Genomic DNA, 16,181 nt, shown 5'->3' on the forward strand with positions numbered 1-16,181 from the left:
AAAGTGTCCTTACAGCCATGGGAATGTATTAAGATGTGAACAACTTATTTTGAGGTAGAGAAAATGCAACCAATTTTTCAATAATCACATTTGATTTTATGTGGCATTTAAACTTAGTTTTTATGTTCACACTGAGGTTTCATTTAGAGATTTAAAAGATACATTATAGTTATTTAAAATGAACAATTAATACAGTATTTGATTTGTGTTTAATTTCATCCATTAAAGGAATACACCGCCTTAAACAGAGTTTGCCAAAAAGAAAACCAGGATTCATGGCTAAATCATATGATCCAATAGCTCCCATAGCTGAAGAGATCAGTGAAGAAGCATGTCTCTTATGTTTCGATGAATTTCAGGTAAGGTAGAGATTTTCATAGATGTGGAATGGTATTCTGAATGACATGTGAAGATTTAAATTCTGTTCCTGATTTTATCATTGTTTTATAAATTGATTTGACACATTACCTCTTATGAGTTTATTTTACCGTCTAGTCCAGGGATTAGCAAACTATGGCTCACACAGAGCAAATCTGGCCCATCTGCTTTTGTATGGCCGGTGAGAAAAGAATGATTTTTATATTTTTAAAGGGTCTTTTATTTATTTTTTATTTTTTATTTTTTAAAGATTTTATTTATTTATTTGACAGAGAGGGACACAGCGAGAGAGGGAACACAAGCAGGGGGAGTGGGAGAGGGAGAAGCAGGCTTCCCGCCGAGCAGGGAGCCTGATGCGGGGCTCGATCCCAGGACCCTGGGATCATGACCTGAGCTGAAGGCAGTCACTTAACGACTGAGCCACCCAGGCGCCCCTTTAAAGGGTCTTTTAAAAAAGAAGAAGAAAATGCAACAGAGACCACATGTGGTTTGCAAAGCCTAAAATATATACTACTCAGCCTTTTATAGGAAAAGTTTGCCCATCCCTATATTAGGGTCATGGATTTACATTTCACCTGTACCATGATGGAGATAATGTCATGATTACAAAATAATGTCTTTAAAGATGTTTGTGGTTTTTTTTTAAAGTGTTATATAAAATACAAGTGATTAACACATCTCATTTAAGCCTCACAACTTGTTTGTGATGACGGGGAGTTGGCCCTACTTGAACTTTCAAAGTTCTTGTAGTTTTAGGAGTCTCTGAAATTGTGCATTTAAATTGGTAATAAGTTATTTTCTGATCTTTATTTCTTACGAGAGCAAAGATAGCATGCAGGCAAATGCCATGTCTTATGCTTTTTCTGTATCCCGGTGTTTAATAATGATAATAATAATAATAATAATAGATGCTCTAGGTTAAGAATTACTTCCTCTTTATTTGCTTTCTTCAGTGGTTCTGAAATGTAATAGTTTATTTTTCTATAATTCTTACTGTAAGAGCAATTGATTATTGGAATGAAAATAGAAAAATCCACAAATACTGAATATAAGCTTAAAAATAGGGCTTCACACCCAGAGCTTTTGAATAATATCTCTGGAGCTGAGTGCATAAACTCCTGTGTCTGACTGCCTAGAATAAAGGCCCAGAGAACTTCGAAGGGGTAGGAAGCTAACATTTGTTTTGTGCCTACTCTGAGGTGGGCCCTGGGTGAGTCACACATCTTATTTAAGCCTCACAACAGATTTGTGATGAAGTGAGGGAACTGTCCTAGTTGAATTCTAAAGCTTCTTACAGTTTTAAGATTCTCTGAAATTATGCATTTAAATTGGTAGCGAGTTATTTTTTGTTCTGGGTTTTAAAAACCTGCATTGGTGGGAAGATAAGATGGCCAGGTTGCCTTTATCCCAAATGAGGCAGATAGGTCTCCTTTAGCAACTTGATACACTTATCTAACAATGGTCTCGATTTATGATAGATGAGAAAGAAGAATTTTCACCAGGAATGGTGTTACACTGGGCCATCTGGAAAGGAGGAATCTTTCTTTCTCCTTTCAGTCATATTAAGACAGCCTGGCATTGACCTTCTTTTTTTTTTTAAGATTTTATTTATTTATTTGTCAGAGAGAGAGATAGAACACAAACAGGGGGAGTGGCAGGCAGAGGGAGAAGCAGGCTTCCCGCTGAGCACAGAGCCCTGATGTGGGGGGCCCAATCCCAGGACCCTGGGATCATGACCTGAGCTGAAGGCAGATGCTTAACTGACTGAGCCACCCAGGCATCTTATCACCTTTTGTATTGTAGAACTACAAAGGTCTTCAGAAGAAGCCTTGTGGGGAAGAAATGTTCTACTCTGAAAAAGTGCACTAAGTGTACAATGTGTTGCAGAAAGAGAAAGGCCTAGTTTAGTTCTAAAAATAGTACTGAGTTTGTTGTCGACAACAAAAGTCAGTGATAAATCAGTGAAGACCATCTCTTGGTTTTCTCATTATGATCTCTTAATCACATTATCACCAATAAAATTGAATTAGGACAGTTAAATTTTTGATTAGGGCATTGAAGTTAAATTTTTTTTAAAAGTATATTAATACCTAACCTTTGTAAAATGATTCATGGTTTACAAAGTGTTTTTATATCTATAACACGGTTATTCATTTAATTCTGTAAAATAGTTATTATAGTCATCATGTAGATGAGGAATAGAGGGCATCAGAATTTCCTTGGTATCATATAAAAATCATGACCTTTAACTTAAAAAATATGAATTTTAAAACATTCAGAGAAAAGAGTGGTCTGTTGCTGTGACACAAAGACCATTGGCAAGACTAAGAAGGTTAGGAAGCAATGACAATTTGGTGGTACAAAGAGATCCTCAGAGGATTAATAGCAAGCAGGGCCAAATTACCCATTAGGTGTAGTAGGCACAGTACTTAGGGTCCATTATACTTTCAGGGGCCCACAAAAATATTTTAATTTCTTTTAAAATTTGCAGAAAGAAATGAACATATCATAATGAATTCAGCCTGTATCTATATATATTTTATACCAACCCAGTCATAAAATACTATTTATGTATGTAAACACACGTATTTTCAAATGCATTTTCTTTTTTTTTAAGATTTCATTTATTTATTTATTTGAGAGAGAGTGTGCCCATGTACATGAGCAGGGGAGGGTCAGATGGAGAGGGAGAGGGAGAAGCAGACTCCCTGTTGAGCATGATGCTCAGTGCGGGGCTTGATGAGGGGCTCAATCCGAGGACCCTGGGATCATGACCTGAACCGAAGTCAGACACTTAACCGACTGAATCACCCAGGCACCCCTCAAATGCATTTTCTAATTGAGGAAGGGGCTCATGAAGGTAAAAGTGTCTAGGACCCATTAATGTCATAATACCACCCTAATAGTGAGGCCCTAACAGAAACCTCTCTGGTTGCACTGGGCATTCTCCATTGAGTTCAGACTTCAGAATGGTTGGGAAGAAGGAAACAAAAGCAACTCTCAGGATGCTCGTGTTCCAAATGAGTGAGTCTTGCAAAAGAAAGGCAGGCAATAAAAATGATTTTTCAAATTACATATTAAGTATAAAGGAGATCAAGGGGGAGATAGGCCCCTCACTTGTAAAATGTCGCTTGCTAACAAAGAGAGAGTGGATATGACGGAGTGGTCATCGCCTGCCCCGTCCAGAGTTGGTTTGATGTTCATTCATTCGTTTACTCATCCATCCAGTTGCCTTAAATAAAGAGCCTTATCCCAAACTACAGGACCCGATCTGACCCACAGTCAAATGGACCATGTCTGGACATCTGATCTATGAGTACCAAGCCCACAAACTTGCCAGCAACATTGCACTTGTGTGGTGTACCCTGGGGATTGGGCCAATCATGTCCTCTGTCTCATGTCTTTCAACTAAAAGGCACTGAGGGCAGTTCCCACACAATAATGAAGCAGGAACAAAGAGACATAGGAAATAACTGAATCACATTAGGGGGAGGACTACAAGGCTGCTCCCTGGACAGCTGCTGAGTTCTCCAGAGCTACCTCAGCTCCAGTTCCCAGCAGGTGCTATCAGTGCTGTTTGCATCCTGGAGGCTCAAGTAAACTCCTTTTCTTTAGCTGAATCTCCTGTGCCTGTTGCTTGCAAACAGTCTTGGGGATGGATCTGTTCAGCTCATGTTTTGCTCCTATCTGCTGTATCAGGAGGGATTTCCTTATGGCCTATAAAAGATAGCATAAATAGGAGTACTGTGAGGAAATGTCACCTTCCTTCATATAGAATCCAGTATCTCCAGTGCAAGGAGAATTAGCTGATGAACTAAAGACCAAAGAGCAAAGAGATGAGGTATCTCCTAGGATGCTTTCTACTATAGGTAACAGAAAACCCAACTTAAAAAAGCTTAAACTCTAAGTGGGTGTGTGTGGGGAATACAATAAGACAGTGTCATTTCTTTTATTCAAGCCTTCCTGCTTTCTCTCTGATCCTATCTCCTTGCTCCTTGCAAATATTTTCCAACCCTATTTTCCTAAAAAATTAGGGAACCATAGCTAATAGTGGGTGTTATACCAAATGTTTCTTTCCCACCAGAGCTCTGAAGAACATATGCTCAGAGATGATAAAACAAGACTGAATATCAAATTGATTGCTTTTATTTGATCGCAAATGCTACTGGAATGTAGCATTCTATTATGTTAGAGTTGGCAACATGAGAGAACCCTCTGCCTTTTTCTTTTTTTTTAATTATTATTATTATTAACATATAATGTATTATTTGTTTCAGGGGTACAGGTCTGTGATTCATCAGTCTTACACAATTCACAGTGCTCACCATAGTATATACCCTCCCCAATGTCCATCACCCAGCCACCCCATCCCTCCCACCCCCCTCCACTCCAGCAACCCTCAGTTTGTTTCCTGAGGTTAAGAGTCTATTATGGTTTGTCTCCCTCTCTGGTTTCGTCTTGTTTCATTTTTCCCTCCCTTCCCCTATGATCCTCTGTCTTGTTTCTCAAATTCCTCATATCAGTGAGATCATATGATAATTGTCTTTCTCTGATTGACTTATTTTGCTTAGCATAATACCCTCTAGTTCCATCCACGTCGTTGCAAATGGCAAGATTTCATTTTTTTGATGGCTGCATAATATTCCATTGTATATATATATACCACATCTTTATCCATTCATCTGTCGATGGGCATCTAGGCTCTTTCCATAGTGGCTGTTGTAGACATTGCTGCTATAAGCATTGGGGTGCACATGCCCCTTCGGATCGCTACATTTGTATCTTTGGGATAAATGCCCAGTAGTGCAATTGCTGGGTCGTAGGGTAGCTCTATTTTCAACTTTTTGAGGAACCTCCATACTGTTTTCCAGAGTGGCTGCACCAGCTTGCATTCCCACCAACAGTGCAGGAGGGAGAACCCTCAGCTTTTGAACAAAGTTGCCCTGCATGTCCTAGGATGAAAAGTGTTAGTAGTTTTGCTTTTATTTCCTCTGCAATTCCAGACTTGAGCCTGGAGTTTACCACTGTATGCGAGAAAAGGCCAGTTATCTCTATATACCCACTGTTGAGAAGAACCAGAGAAAGCAAGAGTATAAGGGCAAGAATATGGCCTCTAAGGGCAGAAGTGATCACTGAGCAGAACCTGGATCTCCTAGTTTCAGTATCTGGACTGTCTTCTACTGGTTTTAGAAAAGCTCCTCTAGCATACCAAAACTGGATTATTGCTAGTCCAGATCTCTCCTTGTCCCCTTTTTCTAAAATTTGGGGGTAAAAGGATACCCCCAAAATATTGTTACAGCGGCACTCTGATTCCCAACATCCACACAACTTAGAACAAACAAGCAGAGCCTTTGCACTGAACTTTCTGCCTGGGGCAGTCTCCCCCAGATACTCCAAAGAGTCTCTCACTTCTTCAGATCTTTGCTCAGTTATCTCCTTAACAAAGGCCTATTCTTAAAAAACTGTGGTTTGCCATTAACCAATGTCCCTTACTGTCTTTTTAAAAACCATTCTTTTTAAAAATAACATATATCACCTTCTGGCATATATATATTATTTATTATGTTTACTGCTTATTATATATATATTCCTCCATAATCTTGAAGGTAGGAATCTTTGTTTTGGTAATTGATGTATCTCAAATGTCTAGAACTGTGTTTGAGGATGAGTGAATGCCTAATAGCGAGTGAAAGAATGAATGAATAAATCCTAGTACCAAATGATAAATATTGAGGTAGTGTCCCAACTAAGTCCCACTTCCCTTATTTATAATAACAACCCACAATTTTTCCTGTCAACATTCTGAATTATCTTAACATTTTTTGTCTAATAGATGAAAAATGGTATCTTATTGTTTTAATATTCCTTAAGTAATAATATAGTTGAATTTTTTCTACATTTGTTTATTAACTAGTTAAAATTCATCTTTTATGAACTATCTGTTTGAGACAATGCCATTTATTGGAATGGTTACATTCCATCTATTATGTATATTCTGTTTATTGAGTACTATGTGCCTTTGTTCTTAACTACTGTACTATGGTATATACCATTCCTTCTACAGCTAAAGTTCGATACAGCTACATATAAATAACGTGCAATTATACTAGCACGTATGCCATACACAGATAGTAGTCCTAGCTAACATTTCTTGAGGATTTAATATAAGGATCATAACAATTTTGCAAGGTAGGTGTTATTACTACCTTCATGTAGGTATTATTACTACCTTCATTATACTGATGAGGAAATTAAGGGTCAGAGAAGTTAACTAACTCATCAAGGTTACACAGCTGGTAACTCTGTGTGAATTCATCATTAGTGCTCTAATTCACTAGTAGTAACAGCTATGTTATATGTTCTCTTTGGTATATGATGTCTTACATTATGTATTTAAATATACAGATCTGGAGCTGGATAGGCTTTTAGTAGATGTGTTAGTGATAGAACCTAAAAATTATCCTTAAGCCTATTAATCCTAGTACGATACACTGCTGATTTACTAGAAAAGAATTTTTTAGGCACTTTATTCTTAACAATCGTATGTCTGCAGTCACCACTTCACTTTTAAAAATTGAATCCTATTAGTAGTCTTGATTTTTAACTAGTTATTATTGGCCTTTACTTGGTGTTAATTAATATAATATTTATTTTACTAGGGAGCTGAATGAGAATTATTGCTGCTTAAAAACAAGACTATATGTACTCTTGAATTTGGGGAATTTTTAAATTATGTTTTGGCAGTATTCAGATTACATTTGCAGAATGTATTCCTCATTAGCTTGGTTATCTTTAGTAAAGTATAGCATTTCAGTTTTGCCTGTGGTGTCAAATATACTATTATTTTGTTTGAGAAATTTGTCTAGGTAGGTTGTTTTTATATGTTTTAGATGCTGAAATAAAAGAGCAGATTTTCCTCAAAGTTTTCTTTAGGGTCTTCATTATGTTGACTTTGAATATTTATATTTTTTTGTTAAACCATTTATGATTCTGAAGGTATAATACTGAAGGAAACTGATTTAAAAAAAAAAGTTATTTTTTCCTGTCTCTTTTAGGGACACTGGATAGATGTTTTACTAATATGGTCTAAAAAAAAAAAAAAGAATTCTGATGAGCAGAATATCATGCAAAATTCTCCTCTATAAGCTATCAATATCATTTAAAAAATAGTTTTGACCGTTTTTGTAAAACAGGAAAGCTATTAAAAACTGCTAATAAAAAATAGATGCTTATTTTTGTGCTAATACTAATTACTGATAATGCATGCTTATGTTTGTCACTCATTACATGGCACTGTACCAATCAGTGGGTGACTGAGACTCAAGCACTTACATATGTAAATTAACCATTAGATTTTTTTTTTTTTTTTTTTACTTAAGTGAGTCATAATGGAAAGCAACTCTAGGTCATAAAAAATCTTTTCTCTTTAATGCTAATGAAATGTCTCCCCCTCTCTGTATTAGCGGACTACCCTTATTGGTAATCTGTAGCCTTCTCTTTTGTTCTTGGTGGTAATGAAATGCTGGGTGCTAAAAAAGCCCGCTCTCCAAGAATGTGTGGCCAATTGTCTTCTGTTCACTTATACTGTAAAATTACTGTTCCCCAGCAAAGCTGAACAAGTGCGGGGACAAGATCAAAAGAGTATACATTGGCACCCAGCTACCCCAAGTGACTCCTGCTTTATTAATTAGCCATAGCTTCTCCAAGTTAATTTACTCTGATAGAGCAAAAACATTTTGTAATACAAAAACAACAAATTATGATTCAACCACAAGTCTTTATTGTTTGCTTTTCTTCAACTTCCAGCTTAAACCTTTGCACTGTTACAAGCTAAATGTCTCTTTACTTTTCTAAACCGTAGGGCACGAAAAGCTATTTTTAATTTTTTTTTTCAAAAACATTGGTGAGATAGTCAAATAACCATTTTTATTTTCTTAAATTGGGCAACTTTTCATTGATATCATTCTCTTTCAAAGTCAGTGTATTGGGAATCCAATTTAAAAGTGCACTTGCTTCTAAAATTTGCAAGCTTGTTTGCTCTCTCATCAGAAATGCCACTGGTGTCTAAGCATTTGAAAAGGGCCTTCTCTGTGAGTATTTTTGCGGAAGCAAAATTTGACAGTGATCCTAAGCTCCAAATTAACTATCACTTTCCTAAATAATTAAATAGTTCGACTTTCCTTTTCATTTTAATCACCACTCTGTAAGTTTCTGAAGTCTTTTTAATTTAAGGAATCTTCAGTAGTTTTCTAGTTAATGTTTTAAAGTTAAAACCTGAGGCAGAAAAAAAAGAAAAAAAGCTCTGCACATCCCTGTTTCCTGGTTTGGTTTGGTTTTTGTTCAGTTGGGAAGGAAATAATGAAACTTTTGCGTAAAAGAGAAAAGTGACATCAACCTGTGTAAGTCAGGTGGTTGTTGTCTTATACAACCATTTGGTGGGTAACTTTCAGTATTTTGATCTAATTTGAAAGAATTACGCCAGTTTCTATGCTCTAACAGAGTTTAAAAATAACAATGTGATATTTATTGTATGTTTTGTGAATATAAAACCAATTTTATTAAGGTGATCTGAAATGCTATTAAAGATCAAAATATTTTTACATAAGAAGTATCTAAAACCCATATTATTATATTTAAAAGGGAAGGTACAATGATTAATATCTATCTTCACTATACATTTGTTTTTGAACTCAACTTCCTTCCCTCCTTAATTTCTCTATTTCCTTGTGATTTTAAAAAGCTTTTTTAAAAGTTAATAAGCTTGTTAATTGTGGATTTTTAAAAATTTTAGAAAAGATAGTTATATGTGTCTCTGTAACTTAGATGGAATAGTTTTATCTATATTATGTATTTCTACTTTTGTCAGAAGTAATTTTTTAAAGCACTGCATGAACCATTCTTGTAAGGTTTTTCTTTTCTTTCTTTCTTTTTTTTAATAGAAGGAATATTTGTGTTTGCGAAGGTTAGCAGAGGCTGGCTGTGCTGGAAGTGACTGCAGTGCCTTTTGATTATTCATGGACAGTAATAGAAGCCACTTAAAAAGAACAATGAAATTGCTTATTTTTGTGATGGGCCATCTGTTGAATTGTTTTGTGCAACAATTGCACAATAGTATCTATGTCATATCATTCTATTTTCAACAGCAGCTGATTATGTCTCACTGGCTATTTGTCCTTATTTCTAAAGTCCCATGACCATTTAAAGTCACCTTTTCAGGGACCTTTGCCAGAAAGGTATTAGAAATCTCAATCAGCTTGTTTCTTCTTCTTTTTTTTTTTTTTCTCTCTCTCTCTCTCCTCTTTTTGCCAGGGTGAGGTGGGGTGGGGTGGACAGAGTCTGTGATGGGCGTTGGAGGAGGATTTGGTCATGTTATTTCTAATTAATTAGACTTCCTAAATGTTTAAGACAATTATCTGTACTTTCCACCTGTAGTTTATAAAAGAAGTTAACATAGAACCATTTGATAATTTGCGTAGAAATGATAGGCTTGCAAAAAAGAGTCAAGTTTAAAAGACTACCATACAGTCTTTCATGCTTTTAATTATCTACTCTTTTCTTCATGATGATAATTAGAATTTTTCTCTTGGAATTCACTTCCATCCTTAAAAAAAAAAAAAAAGATGAGCCATTAGCAAATTTGTTAGAGCAGAAGTGAAATTAAAATAAAACAAATGTGTTGTTGTCCATAGGTCACTGACATTGCTGATGCCATGATTCTGAAACAGCTTTTTGAAAATCTGTTCAAAAATGGGGTCGTCGTTGTGGCAACATCCAACAGGCCACCGGAAGGTAAAAACAAACATTGTGCTAGTCTCATCCAATTAGGTGGAAACTAACAAGCTTTGAAAAATCTATAATTTTTATATTCATCTTATTGTGTTAATAAAATCTGATGACTTTGCTTATCATTAGTTTTATAAAGGACTTAATCTAGAAAATCAGTTGGTATTTGTATTTGAAAAATGTTTATATTCTTAGCAAGGTAAATTCACGTGATCTCCTGTGTTTGACCAACTTGCTGTTTTTCTCTGTATTTGATATATGTTCATATCAAAAAATGATGCTGGCAGGCCAGGTCTGAGGACCCGGAGGGGGTCCTATAGAACCAGCCAAGAGGGTCCATGGCTTTTGCGCAGGATGGAAATCAAATGCAAGCCAGCAGGAAGTGAGAGCAGAGTTTATTGAAGATATAGAGAGAGCAGATACAGAGAAGCGACTGGGAGACTTGGAAAGGAAAGGAGCATGAGTTTCGTCTTTGTTCAGGGTCTGTGGTTTTTTATTAAGGATGATGGTATGGTGTATGTGTCCTCTCAGGCATCCAGGAACTGGTTAAAACGAAGATGAGACCCAGGTGTTATTCCTTGGAGCCAGGGCATCTTGGTGTTGAGATGTCTAGCACTGGTGGTCTGGAATATGCATACGACAGCTTTGTTCAGTCATTATCACCTCATCCTTCCTTAGATGTTATTTATTCTGAAGAAATCATGAACTCCTTGTCCCTTAGAAGGAGGGCACACACTATTTGCATTCTGAGGCATGTGTAAAGTGGGGTGGGGGTACAGGTCCTAGCAAGAATAGAAGCAGGAAAAGGAGCAAAAAGCAGATTTTTATGGAATTCTTCAGTTTCTGTGTCTCAGAAATACAAGCCTTTCTAATTGCTTTTTACGGGCCATAAAAGAAACTCAATGAAATGAAAGAAAACTCCTAAATGAATCTTAGAAAAAGACTTAAATCTTGCTTACATGTAAGTGGTTTCTAATACTTAATTTATCTCTGAGGAAGCACTTGTGGGAGACATCAATTACTTAATACTTTTTTTTAAAAAGATTTATTTGTTTTAGAGAGACAGAGTATGAGTGGGGGGGGGGGCAGAGGGAGAGAATCTTAAGCAGACTCCCCCCTGAGCATGGAGCCCAATGTAGGGCTCAATCCCATGGCCCATGAGATCATGACCTGAGCCAAAACCGAGTCGGATGCTTAACCGACTGAGCCACCTGGGCACCCCAATTACTTAATACTTCTGAATCCAGTTATTCTTTTGAATCCAGTGTAATTACACCTAATCTGATACACTACAAGAGAATTACGAATGATTCTGTCAGATGTGCTTATTAAAATTTATATAATGTTATGGATAGCATTCTTATGATTTACCAGGGTGGCAACTCTATGAGATAACGCAGTGAGTTTTTTCGTATTATATCATTAACAAGACTCTCCTTTAGCTGACTGTTGACTAAACAGTGTCATCAGTATTATCTTTAGACATTCAGTGACAAGCTATGTTCATAAGTAACATGGTGCTAGAATAAGCTTGGAACACTGCTCCCTCCCTCACCATCAGTAAAGACTGCTGAAAAGAAAATTGCAGTTGGCTGCTCAGTTGGCTGTGGTAAACTGAGGAAGGACCACTACAAGGAAAGGCTAAGGAACAGTCTGGAGCTCATAGCTTTGTAGAGTGAGCAAAGTTATAGGCCCACCAAGATAGCATGTAGAAATTCAAAGTGGAGCCACTTTTCCAGAGAAGACTGAAAATTTAAGATGTGAAATTGAAAAAATTGGGCATTAACCACAAACTTAAATCCTTTTTTAAAATATGAACCATAGAAGGGATACTGTCATACATTTAGTTTTTGGCTATGGCAGACAAATGATCATCATAAATGGCTTAATATTTTAATATAGAGAAGATGGCATGTATATATATGCCAGGAAAAGATAAAAGTATAGGACAAAGACTATATAGGTCAGTGGTTGCCAGAGACTACAGTGGGAAGGTGTTTGACAGCAAAGGGGCAACATGAGAGAATTTTTGGGGGTGATGGAACTGTTTTGTATCCTGATTGTGGTTATGGTTACATGTATTCAAACTGATAGAACTGTACACCAGAAAAGTTAATTAAAACTAAGAACAAATCACATGGATAATCAATGCAGAAAAGAGATTAGGACCTAAGTTTTGTGACTCTTAACACGTTGTCCTCTATAATTTCTCCTTGTTGGTCATCACTGATCTTTGTCTACCCTGTGCTAGAAAAAGCGGTATGTCCTGTTTTCCAACCATCAAAATGCATTCAACTTTTTCTTTAGGTCACAGCTTTTAATCTAGAGCCCCAACATTGGTTGTTACTGTTTTTAAATAGCATCTACTAATTCTCAGAGCGTTACAAGAGGTGGGGGAAGAATCTTCTTGTCAGAGGGTTCTCCCAAGAGCTGGAGAGAGAATGACCCATGTGAGGAATTGAAAGGTAGCCAGTGTGGCTGGAGTACAATGAAGGAGGGGAAGTAGGATGCAGTGAGGTCCAACATGAATCTGGAGAAGTGAGAGCTAGACCTTCTAAAGCAATAAAAAGGATTTTGGGTTTTAGTCTAAGAGAAATGGGAAGATACTGAAGTACTTTAAGTAGGGACTGACAAGACCAGAGTTGGAATATCACTGGGTGTAGTGTGGAGAGTGGTTATGGGGGGGGGGGCAGGGGGGTGCAGTAATATGGTGGATTCAGTGAAGACATATTAGGAGACTCTTGCAGTACACTGGGTAAGAAATGGTGTTAGCTTAGTATAAGGCAGTGATTATCACCTAGGGGACTATTTGGCAATGTTTGAGGCATTTTTGTTTCTCACAACTAGGCAGGGTGGAGATGGGTACTGCTACTGGCCTCTAGTCATTCTGTAGAAGCCAGGAATTCTGCCCAAACATCCTATAATATGCACGGCTACCCCCCACAACAAGGAATTATCTAGCCAAAAATGTCTGTAGTCCTGAGGTTGAAAAACTCATAGGTATCACCTATGGATATGGAGAGGATAGATCTGAAAGGTATTCAAGAAGTAAAATGGATAGCACCTGGCTGTAGGTTGAATATTGAGGAAAAGAGAAAGGCAAATGTAGAAATTGTTTTAAAATTTCAGGCCTGTACAACTAGGTGGTGATTCCTGTCATTCAATAAAGACAGTATAATCTGGAAGTTAAAGGTCCAGAAGATAGTGCTCAGTGGAGAAAAATATTTTTTCCCTCCATTAATTTTTTTAGCCTCTCTGTTTAATTTTCTTCCACTTCATTCATTTCATTCCCTCCATTTCTAGTTGTAAAGCTTCAACTTCATGAATAAGAATGGGAATTATTGTTGTGGATGGAAGCTACTATCATACCCTAATCTTTTAACAGCTTGTAACTTAATTGTCAATTAATAGACAGATTATTAATTTTAGTAGAAAATGATCAGAAACATTTAATAAGCAATTAATAATTTTAATGGGAAATAGTTGATAACCAAGTGAAAGCAACGCCAGAGTTTAGGAACCTAAAAGAGAAAAATCCTGTAGAAGAGAAGAAAGGGATGCAATACTTGGGGAGGGGGTGTGAGGGGAATAAGGTATCAATGAGTGACTGCCTGTATGTTACTTTTCTCTAGTCCTGCATTTGAATTCCTGTCTTGGGTCCAAGCCCTCACCCTCTGTACCCCATGTAGTTGTTAAAACCCCAAACCAGGGCATGTGTTGTGATGAGCACTGGGTGTTATATGCAACTAATGAATCTTTGAAAACTAATGATGTACTATATGTTGGCTAACTGAATGCAGTAATAATAATAAAAAAAACCCAAGCTATTCCAAAAAAAAAGAAAAAGAAATAGAAGGAAAACTTCCAAATCCATTCTGAGGCCAGCATTACCCAGATACCAAAACCAGATAAAGACTCCACTAAAGGGGCGCCTGGGTGGCTCAGTCGTTAAGCGTCTGCCTTCTGCTCAGGTCATGATCTCAGAGTCCTGGGATCGAGCCTCACATCGGGCTCCCTGCTTCTCCCTCTTCCACTCCCCCTACTTGTGTTCCCTCTTTTGCTGTCTCTCTCTCTGTCAAATAAATAAATAAAATCTTAAAAAAAAAAAAGAGTCCACTAAAAAAAGAACTACAGGCCAATATTCCTGATGAGCATGGGTGCAAAATTTTTCAATAAAATACTAGCAAATCGAATCCAACAGTACTTTTAAAGAATCATTCACCCTCAAGTGGGACTTATTCCTGGGCTGCAAGGGTGGTTCAATATTTGTATTTCTCAACAACAGTTTATATTTATCTCACAAATATTGTCAGTAGAGTATTTGGTTATGTTTTGCTTTTCACTTTTACTGCTAGGAAGCTTAGATTCAAACTTGTAGATGACCCAGAGCAAATATTTAGGTCATTATAGTATGCGATTTGGGCTTTGTATCCTTTGTATTCTTGGGCATTTAGTATCCTTTCATTTTTTTCTTCTTTCATCCTACTTTTAATCTATGTTCCTTTGTTGCATTTTATATAATCTTAGAAGTCTCCTTAAGTCTTTTTTGGAACATTGGGATACAACAAATATAAAGTTCATAAACAAATGTATTTCAATGAAGCTTGTGTCTTTTTATGCAAATCCCCCCCCCAAAAAAACCCCAAAAAACTCCAAAAAACAAACCCAAACCAGTATCAGCTGATGATTACTACTTTAGCTTTTAGCCTCCTATTTGCTGGTCTGTAGGGGTTTTCCTAGTTTCTTGCAAGCTCAATGTATGTTTAGTATATTTTAAGCAACAGTTGTAGTGTAATATTTGTAGTGCTACTATTTTATATTTTGTAGGATAATGTGGTTAGGGCTTTTTTTTTTTTTTTAAAGTGAAACAGAGAGGATATTGGATCAGATCCATAGGAATAGGAAATTGCTAGCAAATTTTCAGATAAATTAGATCTAGATATAGTTTGTATTTAATTTCTTATTTTTGTAAAGCCTCAATTAGATGACTTATTTGTGATTTTTGTCATTTAGGGAAATAGTTTATGTGGCCCATATACAAATAGACACAGTTTTACTTTTCAAAGATTATGCTGTCAGGTCATTAGAAAAGCCTAAAACAAAAATCTACAATTAAAATTTCATATATGTGCTACTCAGTTTTTAGGTTCTGAAATAAAACTTTGTTAATTACATGATACTCTATTTTTTTTAAAGATTTTATTTATTTGACAGAGAGAGACACAGTGAGAGAGGGAACACAAGCAGGGGGAGTGGAAGAGGGAGAAGCAGGCTTCCCGTGGAGCAGGATGCCCAATGTGGAGCTCGATCCCAGGACCCTAGGATCAGGACCTGAGCTGAAGTCAGTCGCTTAACGACTGACCCACCCAGGTGCCCGTATGTAATATTCTAATAGAGAAAAAAAATATTTAAGAGCATGGAGACCCTAGCAACAAATTGATAATAGGCAAGTAAATTAAATGAATTAATATGTGAAATTAATAAATAAGTTTAAGAACTTATTCAATCAAAAAATAAGAATATATTTTTATGGGGAAATAGAATATGTAAATTCATTTCAACTGTGCTTCTTTGATAGTAAAACACAGAGTGGTAAAAAGAAAAAAGTCCCCTACTGACTTAAGTTAGAACTGTGAGAACAGTGCATTCTGGTCTTTCTAGTTTTAAATTTACTGTTTATTACAATGATAATGCTGCAGGCAGCATTAGAATGCCCAAGAATAATCCTGTATTACTTAGATTATCAGGCAACAACACTATGTGATCCTTCCTCAAGCAACACATCTACAGTAAATAAAAAGCTGGATATCACTAGAAAGTTGGTTAACAATTATGTACACACATACAACAAATGTAATTATTATTAATATTATATTATTATTATATTAATATTTCTAGGGAGAAAAAAATCCAGTTGTGTTCACCATCAAAGCTACAAACATTTTGGCAAAATTCAGCATCATTCTTGATAGAATCACTCCCTAAAATATAAACAGATGGGTAGTTTCTTAATATGATAT

General features: G+C 36.4%; 1 protein-coding gene across 5 annotated transcripts in view; it reads left to right on the forward strand.

The window, feature by feature from the left end:
* Positions 1–16,181, forward strand: part of AFG1L (AFG1 like ATPase) — a 235,383-nt gene that overhangs the window by 88,999 nt on the left and 130,203 nt on the right. For all 5 annotated transcript variants that reach the window (XM_064597957.1, XM_064597959.1, XM_045865273.3 and 2 more), the window contains 2 exons: positions 229–359; positions 10,068–10,167. In XM_064597957.1, coding sequence (XP_064454027.1) covers positions 229–359; positions 10,068–10,167 — 231 coding nt within the window. The remainder of the gene's footprint in view (positions 1–228; positions 360–10,067; positions 10,168–16,181) is intronic.

Source organism: Mirounga angustirostris, unplaced genomic scaffold (genome assembly GCF_029215605.1).
Source record: "Mirounga angustirostris isolate CCGP_5_RB_7025 unplaced genomic scaffold, mMirAng1.0.hap1 SCAF_8, whole genome shotgun sequence".
In the NCBI taxonomy this organism is placed as follows: domain Eukaryota; kingdom Metazoa; phylum Chordata; class Mammalia; order Carnivora; family Phocidae; genus Mirounga; species Mirounga angustirostris.